Source organism: Nuphar pumila, chromosome 2 (assembly GCF_984573655.1).
Source record: "Nuphar pumila chromosome 2, dmNupPumi1.hap1.1, whole genome shotgun sequence".
In the NCBI taxonomy this organism is placed as follows: Eukaryota; Viridiplantae; Streptophyta; class Magnoliopsida; order Nymphaeales; family Nymphaeaceae; genus Nuphar; species Nuphar pumila.
The window spans coordinates 33,970,962-33,996,234 of NC_143250.1; the positions used below are offsets into that span (position 1 = coordinate 33,970,962).

Genomic DNA, 25,273 nt, shown 5'->3' on the forward strand with positions numbered 1-25,273 from the left:
TAAAATGACTAAGGTTGGGAATTCTACTGCTGTGGTAGTAGAAGGAAGTTGGGAAAATGCCCTGTACTTCGAAAAATTAATTAAATAAAAAGTTTAACCCACTCAGATTCGGGCTTACCTTGGAGAGGGTAGGTGGTACAAAACTCCGGGGACATGTGTTTAACTGTTTCGAGCTAAAATGACTCGTTGGTCCCCAGTCCTTGGAGTTGGGGGACCCGGACTGCCAATGTGTCCTAGGTGGTAGTTCTTTATTCTTTTACAGAAGTTAGGGATGCATCCTATTTTGGTTTTGGCCTTTGGGAGGTTCTCTCGGTCACTGGCCGCTCCCTTGGGATTTCAGTCTCAGTTAGAATGTTCGGGTTAATAAAACAACCTTGAATAATATACCCCCGAACGTTCTCTTCTATGATGGTTGTCTCGACCGGTATGTACCCACGGGATAACATAATATAAACACTATTTAGAACAGTTAGGTATCACAGTGAGTGGAGTTACTAGAGAGACAATTTCATAATCTTTCAGCATGATTTATATTTTGAGCTAGTGATGAAATGCAAATCCTGAAATGCGTAGATATGAGATAATTGAATTCATATTGTTACTGTTACATGGAAATTATACATGTTACTGTTATTGTTGTTGCAAAATATGTTTTACTGGTTTAGTTATAGCTGTTGTATAATCTGCTTACTCGCTTAGATATATGTCTATTATTGTTGTTGCAAAGTCTGTTTTACGTACTTTTGTATATGTTAAAGATTCATACTTGACACCCACATCACATACTAGATTCATGATATACCTGCATTGAAAGTTACAAATTTCCTACTTAGACAGTTGTAGTCTAATTCTTATAATTTTACCATTTTTCAGGTAAAGAGTAGAGTTATGAGCGGTTGCGGGATGAGGCATCAGATCGAGATTTTAGATTTACTGTTTCAGGCATCGCTTGGGTTTATTGTAATTGAATGGTTCATATCATCTAAAACTCCGATGTCAATTTTCATCGATATTGAAATGAAATAAATGTTTGGGGTTTGCTCTCCACTGTAATGTTCCGGAATGCGTAACCCTATATTGTTTCTTGTTTCCGCTGTCATAAAAAAAATCACATAAATTTGGGTTAAAAATTTTGGGGCGTTACACATCTCTTCATTCAAGATGGGTGAAAAACATATGAAACAAATGGGTTAAGCAAGTTAAGGATTTTTCATCTTTTAATTCTTTTTCAAATGACTATAGATAGGATATAAAACTTAATGCTTCACCTTTTTGTAGAGATTGGCATAAGCTTCCCACCACTTCCTCTGTAACTTGGATCTTCTGTTAGCTAATACTTCAAAAGCACCAAGCCCAAAACTCACAGCCACCAGCAGCTCGCTCCCATCCTTCTCCACACTACACATGAAAAAAAAAGAACTTCTCAATGTTTAACCCATTGGTGGAAACACTTTAGAAATATGTGCAATTCAGCCAAGGATACTGCCAAACCTGACAACCACAGCTGCAAGTAAGTGACTTCCATCTACTCTAAGGACTGGATGTCCGACCTTGACAGAATTCAGCTTCTTATACCCTTCGCCTTGAATGGCAGTTTCAGACTCCAGACTCTCAATCTGAGGTGAAGATGAAGTTACATTGGAGTCATACAGGAGGGGTGCCCCCTTCTTGATTTCTGCTTCCTTGTAAAGCCAATGAGCAGCAAGTCCAAATTCTGCATATTCATGCATCCGCTGAACATGGGAGTAACACAATTAGTTACCTCCATCAATTAAATATGCCTTTTACAGGAAAATGTTTGGTACCTGTGTTCTTATTTGTACTTCCAATGGAGAATAATCCGGACCTTGCACAGCGGTATGGAGCGACTAAAAGAAAAGAAGAATATTAGATCCTGAATATAATTAAAGTCAAGTAGGCAATAATGTACAAGCCAGGAGAACAATGAATCTGTTTATAAACATTATATTCTTTTTAGATGCCCAATCTCTTGCTAGAGTAGCCACAATTAATCAAGAGAAACATGGGAATGACCAACAAACATGCATAGCCATGGAGGCATCTATTGCCACACAAATGAATGTGATATGCCATACCCTGAATTATAATTAAATACTTATCTCCCTACCCTTGCCACCCTAAAGAGAAACAAAAAAGGAAGAAAAGCAAACTTCACATATTTGGGCCATTTTTGGACACCTTAGAGGTTGCCAAATATTTCAGCTTACCTACATTGTCATTGCTGTTTTTTCATTATTTTCCAATCAACTTTCTTCAACAATCTCCCTAAAATAACTAAAAATTTCTCAATACAAACCAAGAATCCTAGACCTAAAATTCGCATAAGCATGTTGAACAACAAGATGCAGAGGCATATCTTTGTCATTGAAGCTAGTCGTTGGTTACTGCAAAAGGAATTATACAAAGTAGAGAACAACATGATATGAATGAACACAAAAAAATGCCTCAAACAAATCACAAACTAATGCAAAGGTATCACAAATACTGATACACAAAGAAAAAGCACAAGCAAAGCAGCAGACTGAACCATCCTACATCTTTTTTTTTCCTATTATTTTTTTTTCATAGAACCAACACAATATGATGGAAACACAAGCTTCGCTTATCATGCAGCTCAAATCAATGCATACTTGTTTACAGATTTTTGGTACTCATCCCAGGACACATGAATGTCAGTCATCTAACAACCCTTATGGCAACAAAAGTGGTATCTGGAATAACGCTTGAGAGGGATAATGGTTGAACTCTAAAAGTTGACCATAGGTAACACACTCTGATCCCTGAAACTCATTTGGGCACATGGGGAACTTTATAAAATGGTTTAAAAGCAAAAAAAAAAAAAAAAAAAAAACTGCCAGCTTGGTAGATTTTGTAAAATGTTGCAGAAGCCAAGCAGGAAAAGAAGAAATGTGTTGACAGTTGCTGTTATGCTCTCCATTTTTTTATTAAGAAATATACAATATCTATTTTTTTTCTTCAAAATCATAAGGCTCATAGAGTTAAGAAGTATTTTAGAATCATTAATTCCATTTATACACAATCCCTGGTGCATACAAATAAGGGTGATGCATATACTATTGTTTATCATGGATTGCAGCACAAATTAGTTTATCCCCACTTAATGTAACTTATTGTGTTGATGTATATGACATTTAGTTCTTGCTACTTTACATGCACATGCATTGTCAACTTGTCATCTTCTCATTGATAAAACCATTGTTATCTATGAATTCCAGACCAGTCGTAAATCATAACAATCATTTGTTGTTCTCCAAATATGTACACAAAAGTCATAATTGCCAAGATACTAAGAGTTAATTTCAGCATTTCAGATTCAGCTGTACAAAATAAAAAACCTTTTTTTCCAGTAAGACTTCTCATCATAAAAAAGTAAATAGGAAAGCAACTTTCCATGTAAATATAAAATTATGAAACACATAAGACTTGAAAGTACATAATTTATGACATAGAATATCACCTGATAACCGCTTGGCTTCGGATTTATAATGTAATCATCAAACTCTCCATCTATAGGAGTCCACAGCCTGCACAATAAATGATAAATTTACCCATATATAACACTAAAGAGTATTCCTCGTTAAGGTAATTCTGGTTCTTGGTGAGAGATCAAAGTTGACAATTGATACTACATGCCACCACAATTCCAACATGCATCTAAATCTGATGAATTAGATGTCGCAAGAAATATCAAGTCTCCCCAATACTCGCACGAACATTCACTCATGCAGAGACAAAACACACCATGCATACATAGTTAAATATGAACATCCAATTTTTCTCCAGAAAGGTGTTGGCAAGTTCAAAAAGGAAAACAAAAAATAAGTCTTTTATTTGGTAACAAGACTATAAGAAAGCACAAAAAAACAAAATATTAGAAAAGATAAAGAATAAAGGAAAATGATTGATTTACATTGCGAAAAATTAAAATAACAGAATGCATTAAGATAATATTGCAATAATGAAAAGCTATGGCACTCAAATATAGCAAATTTTGACTCAATGAAATTCATGATTTGGAGCTTGGAGGAGCCTTTGGTGAAACCTCTGCACCAGACCAGTCTTGATAGCAACCAAAACCTATCATAGCAGATGGGCTAGCATGTATGTTTATATGTGTGTGTGTCACGCACAAACACAAGTCCAGCAATTTACATGTATGTCACACATGCTAGACAACTTCAAAAATGATTTACCTCTGCAGTAACAAGATCTTTGGTTATTGATAATTTGACATTCCTGAGTGATTCACCAAAGTTTCTCATTAACTAGAAAACATACATTTAATATTTAAAAAAATGAAAGCTCATTTCTGTTAATCGTGTTCACCTTTCTTTATCATATGCTTCCTCTCAAAGATTCTTAAGCACAAAAGCAAATACATAGAAAATAGAAGATTCAGATAACAAGTTATAAAGGTCTTAAATTCACATTATATAGTTATGTGAACATGGTCTATACCTGTGCACAATGTTGAGAAGACTATAGCAGCATTTCACAGCAGCACCATGGAGTGTTCCATTTTTGTCACCAACAACAACCCTCAAAGCACGTGCATCATAAACTTGTCTAATACTCACACCCTTCCGTTTCATCTATTAGTAAAGAGCATACTGATGAGATGCGGATATCATAACAAAAAAACCTCTATTTTACAAACAATTAACTAGATTACAGAAATATGGATCAAGATGTCTCACAGAATTATATTTTTCATATCCTCATCAGTCACAAATATATTTAGACCTTAATCAACTCTAGCTGAGAGTTAAGAAGCATTACATAGTCCTTGAACAGCAGGTTCACCAGAAATTCGCTGATCCCTATTCTAGTCTAGATTGTTGGGAGATGAAATTCACGAAGATGAACAGTCTGTTAAGGCTACATTCAGATGATATTCACAACACTACAACGTTATAAGCACATAATCTCTGAGAGACGGAGGGAGAGGAGGGGTGCACATACATATACATAATTGTAATGAAACAAGCGGAAATACAAAATACAATGTGCATAAACACAAATAGAAGTCCACTAAGGGACAATACAAAAGGCAAAGACAATACAAAAGCACAAAAGTGCATACAAAGGCTACAAAGAGCCAAACAAGAGAGCAATATAAAAAATAAATATGTATTCACTTAACAAATGCTTAGAAAAGAATAAGAATGACAAAGGGGAAGACCCCTATTTAGCCACAAAAGAGAGAGAAGGGGCAGCCATATTAATTAAAAAATATAAAAAGAAAAAAGAAAAACATAAAAAATATAAAACAGCCCCTACTAGGCACAGCCTACCCACAGTCGGCTGGGCTGAGTGGTAGACCCAGCCGACTGGGTCGGCTGGGCCATGGTAATAAAAAAAAAAAGAATATATATATATATATATATATATATATATGTGTGTGTGTGTGTGTGTGTGTGTGTGTGTGTGTGTGTGAAACTAACACAGTAGGGGTCCATGAATTAATTTGGGCCTTGAATCTAAATCTTTTGAATATGCAAGGTTGGGGTTGTATTTACATGAATTAGTTTGAGACGGGGCAGGCTGTGCTCAGGCCAGACTGAACCCAGTCTGTATCCCTGCGCATGCCATCTTAGTAAGAGGGTCAAATTGAACAAGGTTATTATTTGGCAATCAGCCTTATATTAATTTATAAGTATTTCTAAACTTCCTTTATGCTGATGTCCTTAGTGATTTCATCATATAAGTGGTAAATGCCTTCCCTGTTCGCAACACATACCTGATGTTACATGATCATAATACTGCTGAAAGTGCCTTTGCAACAGCCATAACTCAGAAAGGCTGAGGGCGACGACACCCTCATAGCTTATCAGGCTGGAGGTAACCATGGTGTTAGGGGGGGGGGGATTAGTTTAAGGGTATATTGACATGCCTGAACGGGCACCCCCAGCCGATTAGGTCGGCTGGGTACTGTGGGTTCCTAACAAAAGAAAAGAAAAGAAAAGAAAAAGTTAGATTTTTGTGTACTGTATTGTTTTGTTTATGCGATTCTGCTGTGTATGCATTACAGTTCATTAAGTGTGAGTGTGCTTTGATGTGTGCAAATGTTAGTTTAGGGTGGCACAGTGTATTGACTGGTACATATGCACTTGATGAAAGGAAAATGCATTTTCACTAAGTATATGCAGAATTTTTATCATAACATGCATTGACAAGTAGGTATGCATATGATGAAAATATGTAGTGGTATGCTTATGCAATATTTGTTGAGATCATGCAATTGACATGAACATGTACGCTTGATGGGTATATACATGTGCATGAATATGCACACTCAAAGCATCCATGCATTGACTTGAATAAGCATGCGATGAACTTATGAAATTGACATATTTATGCGTGGTGAACGAAAGTATGTCATAAAATTTAATATGTTTATGACATGCATGTGTTACTATCACGTGAACAAAATATACACATGCTCTAAATACTCTTGGTGCATTAGCATGGTTGAAATTTCCTATATACATCTTGAAAGCATGTGATTTATTTCATATATGGCATGTGGTTGTGGGTTTTGCATATGATGCATCGATGGTCTAAACGAATCATCGTGGGCTGGGTGGGCCTCGAGTTATGGTTTGCTCTTTCTTTATGTACTTTTAATTGTATCGCAAAAATCATATTTATTTTGATTGCACTATATTGCACTGTTCTACGTGTTTCCACGGGCAGGAGTTCCGTGTTGGTTCTCGCAGGGGCAGATGCGAGCTTTTACCTTTGCTCTTGCATGCTGAATTGCAAAACTCAATAATTGGCTTTTAATAAAAAGATAATTAATAAAAACAGTGTAATATACATTCTGGGATCTCTCATCAAAAGAATGAGAATCTTAGAGATTCGGTTTTGAGGGACCATGAGGATACAAAAACTCCGTGTGCTTTACTTTGACTCCTGAACCCGATATTGAGGTTCTTTCTCCTGACCACGGTTTAGGAAGAGTCCGTCACTTTATCTGAGGGTGGTGTGTTCGACACAACTGTTGTTTTGGTATAACAAGGAAGTGACACTTGTGGGCGTGGAGTGTCTCTAGTGTCCCCGACATTAAATGTGGAGGTCTAATGTTTCGAAGGTGATTCGGTCGAGGGTTAAGTTTGGAACCCAGTAATAAATTACAAATTGTGTGTTGCTACCCTGGGAACCTAACTTGATCTCGGGGAAATTGTACCCGCTTGATGTATTCGCGGGCAATGATAATTAAAAAGAGAAACTTAAATTGTATGCATTTAATAAGGCATGCATATGGAAAGAAAAAATTTAATGAAAGACAATAAGGTGTTCATACATTGCACATAAATCATGCATAATCCTGCTATGCATTAGGACATGCATATTTTACTTGTTCCCTTAATTGTTACATGTTGTTGGATGTGTGATGGTTAGTTTCTAATGCATGTTGAATGCCTTGCTTACTTAAATTGTAATTCTTGTTGTTGATTGATGTTCTTCCATGCTTAATAAAAGTTACATGTTTCCTGAATGCTTAATTTGAATTATATAATTGTCAAAATTTGCATTCCTCTAAAAAATTGCATGAAATCGTATTTGTGTTCTTTATGTTCACTTATTTTTATTAGAGGGATCTGTATGCAAAATTCTTCGAATTTTTGACCCCCTCTTTCTATGGTTTTTCGCAGAAACAGGAAATCAGTGAAGCGACTGTCGTCTGGAAAAATCACGGGTGTCACGCTCTTACTAGTCAGACCACAGATGGACAGCGTGACTCTACTTTTATTTTATTTTCATTTAGTTATTATTGTACTCTAAATAGTTCATTTATGCAATTGTCTCTAGACTTAATACTCATCATTTCAATAAATGTTTGGTTTGATATGGATGATAATTGTAAGCTCTGTTGTGGTTGGTTGTTTTATCCAATTGAGAGTTGAACTGTAAAGGCCTCGGGTCTCTGGGAAGATTTTCGCACTTGTTTTAAAAAAAAAAATCGCATTTTCAAGGGGTATGAGTTGGGGTCGTTAGCACAATGAGAAAGAAAATACAAAGAAAAATACCTATAAGTATACCTTAATATACTTAGGTATATAATACAACACATATATCTTAACACCCCCTCAAACTTACAGGTGAGTCCAATAACAATATATCTTCCAAAAGAAACTCCATGATCATTATTAGGAATCCAATCTTTCATATCTCCAAAGAGCTTTATCCCAATCCATGGCTTTGATTAGATCCATAATGACACGAGACAACAACTACAAAAAAAAGTATTATAACACAAAATATAGTAAGAAAACACAAAGAAATATATATATATATATATATATGGAGAGAGGATGGCAAAACACACAAAAGACATGAGAAAATACAATATAAATTACAATCATTTAAACAATCAAGAGAAACTATTTAAAAAAAAATAAAAAACAAATACAAGAACCAACAACTAAATACATGTACCTTCCAAACAAGAGTTACTAAAAATAATTTCATATCTCCAGTAATTCTAAAATAACCATAGTCCAAAGATAGATACAAAATATTAAAACACTAGAGACCAAAAATAATAACATATCAATATAGACTATCAAGAGGCAAGCATGCTCAAACAATACTTCAATAGCCTAGATAGACATTTCATACAAAAATTTAAATCATTCTAAACAACTATATCAAATTGCCAACAAGAATCATATAAGAGCAAGTCGTCCCCAAATGGGTTTGGCGTAGTGGGATGGGGCTTAGGCTGCTAGGCAGGTGGTCTAGGTTCAAATCCCATGGGCGTCACCCATTGTGCAAGCCGAAGCGTGGCAAGTCCCTTGGGGAAAGGGGTAAAGGCCACAGAGTTTTACATTGTTAGGACAACAACCATAAGTACAACAGGTAGAGTCAGTGCGGCTAAGTCTCTGATCCTGGGGGTTTCTCTGTGTAAATAAAAAAAAAATATAAGATCAAGTCTTTAATGTCTCAGAGAAGTGCAAGAGCTCAAAGGATCATAACAATATATGTTTCAATAACAATAACAATATCAATATGAAATAAATGCATTCAATATATATCAAGCTATGCAAACAAGGCACATTCTATGTCACAGGGACTCTTCAACTAGGTGCCGCACTCGCGTTGCATCCGCACCCGATGCGGTCAACCTGACCCTGGATGCAGTCAACGCACCCAGGATCATATATGTCATATATATATAGAATTTTTTATATTTTTGCCGCAACCCCGCACCCAAGTTTTTTTGAAAGTGCCGCACCCCCACACCTGCACCCGCACCCATGTGACATAGGGCACATTATAATGGATAATGTATGCTAATGGAGACTCCAAAAATAACCATTTCCCATAAAAAGGGCAAAAGGTTAGCAGAAAAGATTAGAAAATACATGAAGAGATTGTAGAAATCTCACATACAACAAATTTTAACATTATAATAAACAAGATTATTCTCAAATCTCAACAAGCTTTTATAAAAACAATAGTTTGGTCACCACAAGCAATAACCTTCCTGACCTCCAACTCAACAATCCAATATCCGAGTGTGTCAGCACATAGGACAAGAGATCAAAAAACAATGTCAACAATAACCGTACCAGTGACCATGTATAACGGCCCAAAATTTCAAACTTTTAAACCTTTTTTAAAAGTTCAAAAGGCTGGAAAATTCTTTTCTTATCAGAGTTTTTGAAAGAGTTTTGTTTAACATATCAACGAAAACGATTTTCTTTGAATAAGAAAGAAAGGCAAGTTGACAACCTTGGGCGCGTTAGCGTAAAAATCCTCATTTTCACATAGAAGTAACTTACAAACATTTTGATAAGCCATTGCATTCAAAATAAGATCTGATTGTACAAAATTTGGTTTTCCTGAGGAAAACCCTTGCCAAAACCCCAAAAGTACAGGATGTGAGCTGACAGCAAAAGAGTAGGATCTCGAACCATCTCGCAATCACGCAATCGCCTGATTTGCAACCTATTCGTCACATGTGCCCATGAAATGGGCCAGTCTCACGAAAAACTGGTAGGTGCATAAATAGGACAGAAGAGAACAAAATCAAGTGTATTTAATTCTATCATGCTCATCAGTTTATACAAGTGAGAAACTCTATAAGCAGTTTATCAACACAAGTAAATGCTACAATTAGCATAAGTAGGGGTGGCAATCGTGTCGGGTTGGCAGGTCGACCCGACGGGTTGGCGGGTCAGCATACCTCAACCCGAACCCGACCCGTTTATTAAACAGGTCGGCTGTGGCAAACACGAACCCGACCCGTTTAATAAACGGGTAACCCGACACGACCCGCCAACCCATTTAATAAATGGGTTGGGTCGGGTAAACGGGTTCTCAAGTTGGCGGGTCGACGGGTTGACCCATCCGCCTAACCCGTTTATTAAACGGGTCAGCCGGTTGGCGGGTTGGCATACCCCCCAACCCGAACCCGACCCGTTTAATAAACGGGTTAGGCGGGTCGACCCGTTTATTAAACGGGTTGGCTTAAGCCCAACCCGAACCCGCCTAAGAGGCGGGTTGGCGGGTCGTGTCAGGTTTAGCCACCCCTAAGCATAAGTAGTTCATCAGCACCAGCAAATGCTACAATTAGCATAAGCAGTTCATCAACAGAAGTAAATGCTACAACTAGCATAAACAACAATTAACACATAGTACAAAGCAAACAAGAAGGGAATAGGATAACTTTTGTTTTGATACTTAGCTGGCCTGCAGGTAGGCACAAGGCACGAATCGTAAAAACAACTGAGACTAGTTTGGTGGTCTATTATGCCATGTATTTTCAAATACCCCGAATAGCTAGTTGAGTCCGCCCCTAAGGGGATGGTCAATGATCGAAAGAGAATTCCTCAAAGGCATACGTAGACAAATGGATGCATCCTACTTATGCAGAAGACTGTGGGATCTACCACCTAGGATAATTTCTAGTAGTCTCATCCCCTAACTCCGATGACTGGGGATACCGAGTCATTGCCTAAGGGGTAGTTGTTAACAACCTGTCCATCAGAGTTTTTGTACCGTCACATCCTCTCTCTTGACAGAAAACAACAGGTCGAATGAGCGCTTCAGGTTTTATTTAACTGAAGACTCATTCTGCATGCTCTTGTCTGTTATACCTAACTCGAGCATCTTGCCGGTGAAGGCGAGTTATCACCATTTATGTGATTACAGCATTGTGCCATTAGCACAATTCGAGGTCACATGACTGTCTCATCCGATCATCGTAGTACTGACATGGCTCGCACATCTATGAGTATACTACGACGAAAGGGGTATAGGTTTCACAAAAAGAAAACCCTAACACAAAGTCTCACAAAGATGCAATGTAATACAGAAACTCCTCTGACAAGTTTTATCTTTCAAAACTGATGTAAAACACTTGTGCTATTTGCATGCTATGAGATCGCCACTGATCTCTCGTCCGTTTATCATAGTATATGTATGCAACGCATAACTCGATACTAGTTCGATAAACAGGACATGGGTTTCTCAAAAGAATCCCACCCAAACACATGTTCATATCAATAAACCGGGGGTTATCCAAGTCGTATCGGATACGCAACAGAGATAGTAAAAACTTCTCTCACAAATACGTCGATTCGGGAGATTGGGTTGCAAACTTGCAACGACAGAGACTTCCAAAATCCAATTCATCATGGCTACCTATTTGGCAAAACAGATTCACTTAAGGAATCCCTTTTTAAAAACCGAAATACACAAGTGTCGTTGTGTCATTTTGAAACAAACAAGCGAAATAGATTCCGCTCATCTTAAACTTACGCATGTGTAAGTTAGCATGGAAAAGCGAGTTCATGCACCAGGCAATGCGACAACAAGGTGTCAACAATCCTTAAGGTGCGAAGACGCGCATTGGGCGCAAGGTACGAAATCATACCTCGACCACAAAAACATGCTAGCGATGTAAGCAAGTAAATGCACAAAGTAATGCACGAGGTACGAAACTATATTTCGGCTAAACAAATGCGTAAGCAGGTAAATGCAGAAAAAGCAAATAGCCTGTGCACTAAAGCGAGACAGCGAAAGAAAATGATAGAAAGTGATGCTTGATACGCGAAACCGCGTATCAAGCCAAATAAATGCGTAAAGGAAATCAGCCTGTGCACTAAAGCGTGACGGAAAAAGTAAATGACAGAAAGCGATACTTGATACACGAAACCGCGTATCAAGCCAAATAAATGCGTAAAGGAAATTAACCTATGCACTAAAGTGTGGCGGCAAAAGTAAATGACAGAAAGTAATGAGGACAAGGATCGTAAAACTGCGTCATTGAGTTTAAAAGCGTACTATTATAAATATATATATATATATATATATATATATATATATATATATATATATATATATATATTTTAATTGTTTAATTTGCATTTTTAGTGTTTTAACTTAGTTCAGTTTGTCCAAAGTCCATTGTGCAACTTTCTCCTACCTTAGAGAGTCTCGGGGTTGCGCATGCCTTCGTGTGTAAGTAACAAAGGGCTCGAGCCGCGTTGCGCGAGCGGGATCCGTTGTGCAAGCTGCAAAAGACAAGAAATGATTACTCTAGCACAACAAGAAGCGTCATTCCTCACTAGGGGTCGACCCAAGAAAATGAAAGAAGGGGGGCAGAGGGTGCAACCCCTGTCCACCGGGACGAAGTCCATGAATAAATTGGAAAAACCTTTCTTTTTCCATTTGCTCTTGCCTCATGGCAATAGCACTACCTTTCCATTGAGGTTCGAGAAGAACAAGTTCATCCCATAAAGAAGATAGGGCACTATAATAGTCCCTAATACTCATATCACCTTGCTTGGTTTCTCTTACCTTTTCTTGTAGAAAGAAATGCCTAGCAAGGTTTTTTTAGTGTACATGCCTTTCATAAAGAACCAAGTTTCATTAGCCTTCTTGAACTTTGCAAGATTTGCACAAATTTTTAATTCGACATTATTTATGAGTCATGCTAGAATTTTAGCATGCTCACTTTCCCAATCTTCATTTTTTGAAGAGAGGTCAAGAATGGCCTTCTCTTTTTCTTCTTCGTTTAATGCTCTTTCCTCATTTCCTTCAAACTTAGTTAACTTCAATTGTGGTTCTCGAATGGTTTCACACACATAACCCCAAAGTTTTTTACCTTTGAGATTATTTTCCATAGCGGCCGCCCACATTCGGTAGTTGGTCTCATTCAATTTGAATGAGAGGTCGATTTTTGCATCCTTGTTGGCTATTTATAGAAAAGGAGTTTGAGAGCAAGAAAGTGGAGAGATATTACTTGTCAAGAGAGGATCCGATGAAGCTTTTTCAACCAAGGCTCTGATACCATGTAATGAAGTGTCAAATGAGTGATGTGATATCTCCAAAAGCAAGCACGAGCGCACATAAATACACAAGAAGCCATTAATGGGCAAGATTGCAATAAACCACAAAAGTGGTAAAACACACAAGATAAGGTGAAAAATATATTCCACTCACATGAGGCTTCACTAGAAGCTTAAAGAATACATGGGGCCAAGCCCCTTATTTATAGACACAAAGGGACCCAAGGTGGGGCTCCCATAGAGTCGTTGGAGCCCCTCCAATGGTCATATTTATGACCGTTGGAGGGGTCCAACGACTCTTTGTGGACCCCTCTCAACCAATAAAGAAAGAAAGAAAGAAAAAAGTAAAAGGAAAAAAAGAAAAGAGAAAACGAGCATATCTTTTAGGATATGCATGTACAATGTGAAAAGACTAATTTGCCCCTATTGGGTATTACAAAAGAAATATATATATTTATATATGTAGATAGACATATAATATATATATATATATATGTGTGTGTGTATGTGTCATAATCTATATATATATATATATATATATATATATGTATAACATATTTTAACAGATTCTCCCATTGATTTCAACAACTTTATCATTAAAACAAATATGTAGTGGATGATCTGGATGCCCTTTCTTTCATGGACAAGTTGATTTCATCTTGTTCAAGAATATTCATGGCAATTATTTGGAAGGAGGATATAAGATGGTTCTACGTAATTGTCTTTGGAAATTAGAAATGGGCATTCTTACTTGATAATTTAGTTATATTATCAGAGAAACCAAAGGACAAGCTGAAGAAGAAGATTATCAGATAATAGACAAAGACTCATTTGAATTGGACAATTTTTTCACTATGACTTGTCACAAGCCAAATTCCTTAGAGAGAGATTATCTCAAATCAGGCTTGCAGTTGACAATCCTGAATTCCTAATCACCATGTATTACAGAAATCAGACAAGAAATTATCTCACATATACATATTTCCAAAAGGAAAATCCATAAAGGACAAGCAATAACCAAAGAAGAATCCCAAAAAAGATCTATCATTTTGTGACAAATGACAAAAAGATCTACATTTTCAGATAGATGACTTTCTATCTTCTTTTCATTGAGAGATTCTCCCATCATGGATTAAGCAATATACTTCAAAATGTTTTCATGTAAAACCCGCATTTAAAAAAAAAAAATTATCGGACTCGGGCCGGGTCGGGTCCGGAACCGACCCGGGCCCATCGTCGTTAGGGTTTTTAAAAAAAAACCCCGACACAGGAGGTCTTTCTCCTGTGCGCCGCACCCCACCGCACCTTCGACCCGATAAGGGAAACCCATCGGGGTTTCCCCGTTTGTCGCCCCTCCCCGAGCTCTTTAAGAACGTTGCGGGACGGGAGGATCGATGCCCCGCCCCCCTTCTCGTTCCCTTCAGGCGACAGCCTCGCCGGCAACCCCTACCGACGCCTCCTCCTGCTGGTCCGATCGCCGCAGCTGCTGCAACCACCGCCGGCGATCCTCTCCCGAGGTATGCCGTCTCCTCCCCCCCTCTCTCTCTGTCATCTCGCCGGAAGGCACGATAGGAGGCAGGTGGCCCCTGTCGTGCCCTCCCTCTTCACCTCCCTCTTTTTCCCCCTTCTTAGGGGTTCGCAGGGAGGCCGGCAGGCTGCGCACGACCCCTGCCGCGCCCTGCGTATCCATCAGAGGCCGACAGGGGGCCTACGGGGCCCCTGTCTACTCCTTCTCTTCCCTGTGAGAGATCGGGCGACCGACAGTGTAAAACCCCATTTAAAAAAAAAATTTGTTTGGACCCGGGCCGGGTCGGGTCCGGACCCGACCCGGGCCCCTTTTTATTTTAGGGTTTTTAAAAACCCGAGCATTCGGGCGCCGCAACCCCCCCCCCTTTCTTTCCCCTTCGCGTGCGGGCAAGTTTGGGAAACCCACTAGGGGTTTCCCCTTTCGATTGCCCCCTGCGCCTTTATGAGGGAGGTTGGAGGGCGAGGGGAGTCACGCCTCCCTCTCGCAGCCCTCGCTCCCCCCCTCCACGCCGGTCTCCTCCCTGCTGCGCACGCTGCCGACGTCGGCCACCACTCCCAGGTACGCCGCTCTCTTCTCCTCTCTCTTCTCTTCTCCTCCCTCTTCTCTTCACCCCCCCCCCCTTCTGTCATCTCGTCGGGAGGCCGACAGGCGGCGCACGGCCCCTGCCGCGCCGTCCCACGTCCCCTGATGCCTTTCGGAGGGTCGGCAGGGGTCCAGTCACACCTGCGGCACCCCTTTTTGCCTATCATCTTTGGGATCGCCGTGGCTCGGTCTGGCAGGGGATGGGGCCCCTGCCATTCGTTGACTCTTCCGGGCAGGGGCCGAGGCCCTGCCACCTCACCGCCATCGGCAGGGGCTGGGCCCTTGCCGTCTCGTGTCTGTCAGAAGGGGCTCAGCCCCTGTCGATTCGATGTTTCCGGCAGGGGCTCAGCCCCTGCCACTTGACGTTTCTGGCAGGGGCTCAACCCCTGCCACTCTTCTTTGACCGGCAGGGGCTCAGCCCCTGCCACATAATTGTTGCTGGTAGGGGCTGAGCCCCTACCACTTTCATTTTTGCCGGCAGGGGCTCAGCCCCTGCCACTTCATCGGTTCTGGCAGGGGCTCAGCACCTGCCACTTTCATTTTCGCAGGCAGGGGCTCAGCCCCTGCCAGCTTCATTTTCGCAGGCAGGGGCCCAGCCCTTGCCACCTAATCGGTTCTGGCAGGGGCTCAGCCCCTGCCACTTTCATTTTCGCAGGCAGGGGCCCAGCCCCTGCCACCTAATCGGTTTTGGCAGGGGCTCAGCCCCTGCCACCTTCATTTTCGCAGGCAGGGGCCCAGCACCTGCCACCTAATCGGTTCTGGCAGGGGCTCAGCCCCTGCCACTTTCATTTTCGCAGGCAGGGGCCCAGCCCCTGCCACCTAATCGGTTTTGGCAGTGGCTCAGCCCCTGCCACCTTCATTTTCGCAGGCAGGGGCCCAGCCCCTGCCACCTAATCGGTTCTGGCAGGGGCTCAACCCCTGCCACTTTCATTTTCGCAGGCAGGGGCTCAGCCCCTGCCACTTGATTGTTTCTGGCCCCTGCCACATTTATTTTGCCGGCAGGGGCTCAGCCCCTGCCGCTTCTTTGCGTTTGGCAGGGGCTGACCCCCTGCCACCTCAATTGTTTTTCGACAGGGGCTCATCCCCTGTCGCCCCGCGGCTGTCTGCAGGCAAGGGCTCGCCCCTTGTCGTTTTTCGGTTTTCGGCCAGCAAGGGCACACCCCTGCTGCCTCTCTTTTTCCTATAGGCAGGCTTGTTTTTCTTTTTCTCCGCATTATAATTAACATAGCACTGTTGCAGACCTCGCATCGGACCCCCGCTCTGGCTCCGCGGCCCGAGCCTCGTATCATCTACACGCGTAGACGCACGCAGCTGCACGACATCCCGAGGTAGGGGAAAGTCGCACGAATAGTGTGTATGAACAAAATAAAATAAGACTTCTGAGATAGAATAATTATTTTTGCATATTTGCGTATCTGAAGAAGTATTGGTTGATCAATGTTTTACTCTTTATGATTCTTTTGAAATTGCATAATGTAAATTCTTTGGGTAGACTCATTCTAGAAAGAATCAAGTAGTTTACTTGGCATGCCTGTTTACGTGTACGATTACTTAACTCATAATTGTCTATTATGCATGTTTATTCCTTTGAAACTGCATACTTAAGATAGATTTTGTGAAGAGACTCAAAACCATTGCAATTGTTATTATAACCGAGGCAGGTACGGTATGAATTTTATGTAAGATCATGGAGGGTATTGAAGTGTGAAATCTATACTTTACTGATTTTGATGTGGTAATATCGGCCTCCACAGGCCAATTGCTCAAAAAAGCAAAACATGTCATGTAGGAACCAAAAGAATCATAAACCATTATGTTGCCCTCTCATCGTAGTTGTACCTCTAGGAAGGTACGATCGTACTTTTGGACAAGTACGTCCCATGTGGGTTACGATGGTGGGATGACGAGGTTGTGGCAACCTCGATGAGTGCAATTAGCAAAATGCTTAGATCACATAAAAAGGTGACCATTCGCCTTCACAGGCAAGATGCTCGAGTGGGTCTAATGGACCAGAGCATGTAGGATGGGGCGGCGGTTAAGAAACCCCCGTCGTACCCATCCGATCTTCACGGTTCATCAAGGGAGAGGATGGATGGTACAAAGACTCCGATGGACAGGTTGTTAACAACCACCCCACGGGCAAAAGACTCTGTTTTCCCCCGTCATCGAAGTTAGGGGAATTGGGATTACCATAAATTATCCTAGGTGGTAACTCCCAGGCACTTCTGCAGAAGTTGGATGCATCCATGGGCCACGAATGCCTTTGGGGATTTACTCTCTTGGTCACTGACCGTCCCCTTAGGAGCGGACTCAGTCAGCCATCCGGGTTAATGAAAACACCTGACATAATAAACCCCCGGATCGGTCTCGGTTGTTTCTACGTTTCGCGTCTGTGCGTACCCACAGGCCAGTTAATATCAGAACTTAAAGAATATATTCATGAATAGATGTAGATGACTGAGACTTACACTGCTTCAACTAACCACTCTTTGCACTTATTACATTTGTTAGAATAGACTACAACTGCTTTAATTGCTTAAATATGATAACTGCTTATCTCATGAATGTCCTGTTTTATTTTCATTCTACCTATCTGTTCGTGCATCTACTGGTTTGTTATGAAACTGACCCATTTCATGGGCAGGTGAGGAGTAGGACTTCACTGGCGGCCGATGGCGTGGTGCAACGTGGATCAAGATTCATCTTCTTTCTGCTGGCGGCTTGGCTTTGGGACTTTTTGGAGTTTTCTTAGATTTATTGAACTTTGGAATAAAATGCTCATTTTGTAATAAACTGCATATTTTAATCGATTGCCTTATTTCTTAAATTCCTTTAAGTTGTTGTACATGTGAATGATGGTTTTTCAGCTAACGTACCCAGAATTGTTGACTTGTGTTCCTTTCTAAATGTCTTCCGCTGTCATTTTTAAAAGTTAAAACTTTAAATCTTTGAAAGGTTTTTCGATAAAGTTTTCGAAATCACAAGTCGAAATTTTGGGGCGTTACAACTTGGTATCAGAGCCAATCAGAAAGAGGTGGAATCTTGACTATTGAGCATCCCATCGCGCTGTAAGTAAGTCTTTGATATTTCATAGCATGTTTAGACTAAATTATATTCTTGTTTTATTCGTAGTACCGTTGGATATATGGATCCGTTTACTGCTTCTAATGGTAGTCGCGGTAGGAGCATGCGTAGTGTACGTGGCCGTTCCGTAAGGAAGAGGGGCGGACGTGAGATGTTCGGGGCTGGTTACTGGGCTAACCGCCCTCCTCTACCCATTTTTACGGATGAGCAAGACTTCTCACTACCGATCGCCTACCAGATACCCTTGGCAGCAGCGTGGGCTGAAGTGCATGCTCGAGAAGGTGGTTTCGCGCCTTCACACATTTGGGTGCACCATCAGACACCACAGGAGTCATCAGGAGATTTTGTTCCCCCTGATTTAGCAGAGGAGTGTGGTTTCTGCGGAGAAATAGGGCACACCATGGATGCTTGCCTACACAAGGCCGAGCATGACGACAATATCGCATTTTCGACTGCAGGCGAGCAACCACCACCTCCGGCAGACCCAGTGGGCGGTGTATCACCCACATACACACCTGCGACGGATTCTTCAGATTATAGCCTTGGCTCACCGGAATATACTCCGGTGACGCCCCTTTACGGGCAGGAGCCCTCCTACGAGGAGCCACTTCCCTTCACCCCTAAGCGCAGATTCAGGCGCACAGGCAATAGAAGGGAATATCTTAAGAAGTACTCTAGCCGTCCCTAAGGGGAGGTAGCACTTACCCAGTTTTGTTGGAGTCTGTGAACTCATTTATAATTACGGAATAAAACTTTTGTTTATGTACCAGCACAGCTGGATTCTAAATATTTGACTTTCGTAATAAAGATCTATGTTTTTGCCTTTGCTTCTATACTTATGTCTACTTGTACGTCTTCAGTATTTTGACGTTAGTCTTGGTTGCTTTTTAAGGATGGCGGGAAACTCAAGCCATAGCATGGCCGATGAGTTGCGTGAACAGAGGGGATTCATGATGGATACCCTCAACTCCTTAGCTGAGGCGATTCGTAACCAGGGTCGCCCCCATCAGGATCCGGGTTCCCTTGTTGGGAATGCACCAACTGCCACCTATGAAAAATTTCTGAAGCTGGACCCTCCTACTTTCTCTGGCAAGGTTGATCCTGACTTGGCGGAGAGTTGGGTTAAAGAGGTGGAACGGGTGTTCCAAGTGTTGTCCGTCCCTGATGATAAGAAGACGATGTTCGGGTCCTTTCGTTTGAAGGACGACGCTCGCGAATGGTGGGACACTACGCGGGAGGTGCAGTTTCCGGGTGCTGAGGTGATTCCGTGGGAGGCCTTCCGAAGGGTTTTTCTCGGAAACTATTTCCCTCCCCATGCGAGGGAAAAGAAGGTGGAATTTCTGGAGCTGTGCCAAGGCACCTTAAGTTTGAACGAATATATCGCCAAATTTCAACGATTGGAGCGCTATTGTCCTCACCTATTCGAGGATGATCATGAGCGGGTCAGGAAGTTTATTCGCGGACTGAAGGAAGGACTCAGGCATAGGGTTCTCACCAGCATGCCCGCGACTTTTTCTGCGGCAGTAGCAGCAGCCACCCTACTGAACGAGGATTGGGAGCGTTCAAAAAGTGTGCAAGCCAAGAAGTCAACCGCGTCAGGTGGTGAGCAGAAGAAAACATTTTCCGGCGGCCCAGGGCAACGACCACCTTTTCCAGTGAAGACTGAAGGAGGGAAGAAACAGTTTCCTCCAGCAAAGCGCCAACGACAGCAGGGCCACCCACCGCCCAGACAAACGTCGGGAGATAACTACCCCAGGTGCAAGAGGCCTCATGTGGGACAATCTTGTCCGCGGGACACTGGCGGATGCCTGTACTGTGGCAAGATGGGTCATTTCATACGCGACTGCCGGAAGAAAGCAACAGATGACCTCAAGCGAACCGGCAACGTATCTCAGCCTCCTCGACCACCTCATCAGCAGCAACAGCGAGCACAACCAAGCAGTGGCAGGGAGCCGGGTCGAGTTTATGCAGCCACGGTCGATCAATTGACCAAAGGGGATCTCGTTCAAGGTACCATCCTTGTTGCTGATCAAGCAGCTTTTGCACTCTTTGATTGTGGTGCTACACACTCGTTTGTGTCAGAAAAATTCGTAAAACAATTGCATATAACGGTAAAAACACTTGATAATGCTTTAGACGTGTATAACCCCGTTGGGAAGAACACAGTTTGCACCACTTTCATACCTGAATTGGACGTAGTTGTGGCAGAGAGGCACTTGCCTGCTTGTGCTATCCTGCTGGAGATGACCGAATTTGACATCATCGTAGGCATGGATTGGTTGCACAAGTATCATGCCAAGATCTTTTGCCGTGATGGCAAGATCGTTTTATCACCTCCAGGCTCTTCGAGAGTAGAATTCAGAATTCCCAGACCTGTTCGAGCAAGCCGGATGATCTCGGCGCTTAAGGCACAGAACTTTTTTGCGGAAGGGATGCACTGCCTTTTTTGTTAGTGTTATCCAGTCGGATCCAATGCCTATTCCCATCGGTGAGCTAGATGTTGTTCGCGATTATCCCGACGTTTTTCCTAAAGAGCTGTCGGGACTTCCCCCGTCTCGTGAGGTAGAATTCAATATTGAATTGCTACCAGGTACGACACCAATCTCCAAAGCACCCTACAGAATGGCGCCAGCTGAGCTTGAGGAGCTGAAGAAACAGTTGCAGGAGTTGTTAGATCAGGGATTCATTCGCCCCAGCGTTTCTCCTTGGGGAGCTCCTGTGCTCTTCGTGAAGAAGAAGGACGGGACCTTGCGGTTGTGCATCGACTATCGAATGCTCAACCAGGCCACAATAAAAAACAAGTACCCTTTGCCGCGTATCGAAGACTTGTTCGATCAGTTGCAGAAGGCCAAGGTTTTCTCGAAAATCGATCTTAGGTCTGGATACCATCAGCTCAGAATTAGGAATGAGGATATTCCTAAGACGGCCTTTCGGACGAGATACGGACATTACGAGTTCACAGTCATGCCGTTCGGACTGACCAATGCCCCTGCAGCCTTTATGGACTTAATGAATAGGGTGTTCAAGCCATTTTTGGACACCTTCGTGATCGTGTTCATCGACGACATCTTGGTGTACTCAGAAAGTCGAGAGCAACATCGAGAGCACCTAACAGTTGTGTTGGAGACCTTGCGAAAGGAACGTTTGTATGTCAAGTTCTCTAAATGTGAATTCTGGCTCGAGGAAGTCATGTTTTGGGGACACGTTATTTCTAAGGAAGGAGTGTCCGTGAACCCTGCAAAGGTGGAGGCTGTACTTGGTTGGCAGCAACCAAAGAACGCACGTGATATCAGAAGTTTCCTGGGACTAGCAGGTTACTACAGAAGATTCATTCAGGATTTTTCTAAAATTGTGTTACCCCTGACGAAGTTGCTGAAGAAAGAGGCTAAATTCTTATGGGACGAGAAGTGCGAAGCGAGTTTTCAGTTATTGAAGGAGCGACTTACCAGTGCTCCTATTTTGACCTTACCTTCTGGTAAGAGCGGATTCGTGATTTATACTGATGCCTCTGGGTCAGGCTTAGGGGCTGTGCTTATGCAGTATGGGAAAGTGATCGCATACGCTTCTCGGCAACTTAAAATTCACGAGAAGAACTACCCAACTCACGATTTAGAGTTAGTTGCGGTGGTGTTCGCACTGAAGATTTGGCATCATTACTTGTATGGGGAGCAATTTGAGGCATTCACCGATCATAAGAGCCTTAAGTACATATTTTCGCAGAAAGAATTGAACATGAGACAACGACGTTGGCTTGAATTCCTCATGGATTACGACTTCACCCTCTCCTACCACCCAGGAAAGGCGAACGTAGTGGCGGATGCCCTCAGCCGCAAAGCACCGGAAGTTTCGATTAATGCTTTAATTGTTGGATAGAGGTTGGTCGAAGACCTAGCCTCATGGGAACCTTTCGCGATCACTCAAGGTTTAATCGGCTTATCTCACCTTGTTGCTCAACCTGAGCTGCTTGCGAGGATCATCAATGGGCAGAAAGCTGATGCACGCTACGAGAAGTTGAAGGCTCAAGCGATATTGGCAGAGACACCTTTTCGTCTGAAGGAGGATGGAAGTATATGGTTGAAGGAGCGCCTTTGGGTTCCTGACGACCCGATCCTTCGAGATGAAATTTTGGCGGAGGCCCACAAGTCTAGGTACACTATTCACCCGGGTAGCACGAAGATGTTCAAGGACCTTCAACGCAATTATTAGTGGAACGGTATGAAGCGAGACGTGGTTGAGTATGTCTCAAAGTGTTTAACGTGTCAGCAAATCAAGATCGAGCACCAGAGACCCGGTGGGGTCATGCAGCAGATAGAAATCCCTCTATGGAAGTGGGAAGATGTTACCATGGACTTCATAGTCGGTCTTCCGAGGACGCGGAGGAAGCATGACGCGATTTGGGTGATCGTCGATAGACTCACCGAGTCGGCTCACTTCCTACCTATCCGTCTCAACCGATCGTTGGATAGTCTCGCTGATCTCTATGTTAGAGAGATTGTGAGATTGCATGGTGTTCCAGTCTCGATTATCTCCGATCGTGATCCTAGATTCACTTCAAGGTTTTGGGGACAACTTCAGTTGGCGTTGGGCACAAAGTTAAAGTTTAGTACTGAGTTTCACCCTCAGACGGACGGGCAGTCGGAGCGTACGATTCAAACCTTGGAAGACATGCTTCGAGCCTTTATGATGGACTGGAAGGGAGAGTGGGATTCCCACATCAGTTTGGCGGAGTTCGCGTATAACAACAGCTATCATGCGAGCATCGGGATGGCCCCATACGAAGCTTTATATGGGAGGCCATGTCGATCACCTGTTTACTGGGACGAGGTTGGCGAACGAAGTTTGGAGGCACCTATAGTCTTGCAACACTATACTCAGCAAGTGCAGATGATTCGGGAACGACTCCGTACCGCTCAGAGTCGGCAGAAGAGCTATACAGATAGACGCCGACGAGAGCTTACCTTCGATATTGGTGAGATGGTTTTAGTTAAGGTATCTCCGACGAAGAGCGTATTTCGGTTCGGGAAGAAGGGAAAGCTAAGTCCTAGATACGTCGGACCGTTCGAAATCCTGGAGCGGATTGGAGAAGCAACTTATCTCGTGGCGTTACCTCCGCAGTATGCTCAGATCCATAATGTTTTTCACGTATCCATGTTGAGGAAGTATGTTCACGATCCATCGCACGTCATTCATTATGATGATGTGGACATTAGAGGGGACTTGACATTCGAAGAAAGACCAGTGGAGATCGTCGACCGTCGTGACCAAGTGCTAAGATCAAAAACCATTTCCTTTGTAAAGGTTCGGTGGCAACATCATGGAATTGACGAATATACTTGGGAACCTGAAAACGATATTAGGGAAAAATATCCTGACCTGTATTTTGATTCTTCAAGGTAATAAATATTTCGCGGACGAAATTCTTTTAAGAGGGGTAGGATGTAAAACCCCATTTAAAAAAAAAAAAATCTGTTTGGACCCGGGCCGGGTCGGGTCCGGACCCGACCGGGGCCCCTTTTTATTTTAGGGTTTTAAAAAACCCGAGCATTCGGGCGCCGCAACCCCCCCCCCCTTTCTTTCCCCTTCGCGTGCGGGCAAGTTTGGGAAACCCACCAGGGGTTTCCCCTTTCGATTGCCCCCTGCACCTTTATGAGGGAGGTTGGAGGGCGAGGGGAGTCACGCCTCCCTCTCGCAGCCCTCGCTCCCCCCCTCCGCGCCGGTCACCTCCCTGCTGCGCACGCCGCCGACGCCGGTCACCACTCCCAGGTACGCCGCTCTCTTCTCCTCTCTCTTCTCTTCTCTTCTCTTCTCCTCCCTCTTCTCTTCTTCACCCCCCCCCCCCTCCTGTCACCTCGCCGGGAGGCCGACAGGCGGCACACGGCCCCTGCCGCACCCTCCCACGTCCCCTGATGCCTTTCGGAGGGTCGGCAGGGGTCCAGTCACCCCTGCGGCACCCCTTTTTGCCTGTCATCTTTGGGATCGTCGTGGCTCGGTCTGGCAGGGGCTGGGGCACCTGCCATTCGTTGACTCTTCCGGGCAGGGGCCGAGGCCATGCCACCTCACCGCCATCGGCAGGGGCTGGGCCCCTGCCGTCTCGTGTCTGTCGGCAGGGGCTCAGCCCCTGCCGATTCGACGTTTCTGGCAGGGGCTCAGCCCCTGCCACTTTCATTTTCGCAGGCAGGGGCCCAGCCCCTGCCACCTAATCGGTTTTGGCAGGGGCTCAGCCCCTGCCACCTTCATTTTCGATGGCAGGGGCCCAGCCCCTGCCACCTAATCGGTTCTGGCAGGGGCTCAGCCCTGCCACTTTCATTTTCGCAGGCTAATCGGTTTTGGCAGGGGCTCAGCCCCTGCCACCTTCATTTTCGCAGGCAGGGGCCCAGCCCCTGCCACCTAATCGGTTCTGGCAGGGGCTCAGCCCCTCCCACTTTCATTTTCGCAGGCAGGGGCCCAACCCCTGCCATCTAATCGGTTCTGGCAGGGGCTCAACCCCTGCCACCTTCATTTTCGCAGGAAGGGGCCCAGCCCCTGCCACCTAATCGGTTCTGGCAGGGGCTCAGCCCCTGCCACTTGGCTATTGCTGGCAGTGGCTCAACCCCTGCCACTTGATTGTTTCTGGCAGGGGCTCAACCCCTGCCACATTTATTTTGCCGGCAAGGGCTCAGCCCCTGCCGCTTCTTTGCGTTTGGCAGGGGCTGACCCCCTGCCGCCTCAATTGTTTTTCGACAGGGGCTCATCC

The 25,273-nt window shown here is 43.4% G+C and overlaps 1 protein-coding gene across 1 annotated transcript in view; it reads right to left on the reverse strand.

Moving 5' to 3' along the window:
• The window catches only part of LOC149845215 (uncharacterized), a 186,085-nt gene that overhangs the window by 39,905 nt on the left and 120,907 nt on the right, over positions 1 to 25,273 (reverse strand). The window contains exons 11-15 of the mRNA XM_089995614.1: positions 4,501 to 4,634; positions 3,500 to 3,566; positions 1,806 to 1,868; positions 1,492 to 1,733; positions 1,269 to 1,398 (exon numbers count right to left, since the gene is read on the reverse strand). Of these exons, the coding sequence (XP_089851740.1) occupies positions 1,269 to 1,398; positions 1,492 to 1,733; positions 1,806 to 1,868; positions 3,500 to 3,566; positions 4,501 to 4,634 (636 nt within the window). The remainder of the gene's footprint in view (positions 1 to 1,268; positions 1,399 to 1,491; positions 1,734 to 1,805; positions 1,869 to 3,499; positions 3,567 to 4,500; positions 4,635 to 25,273) is intronic.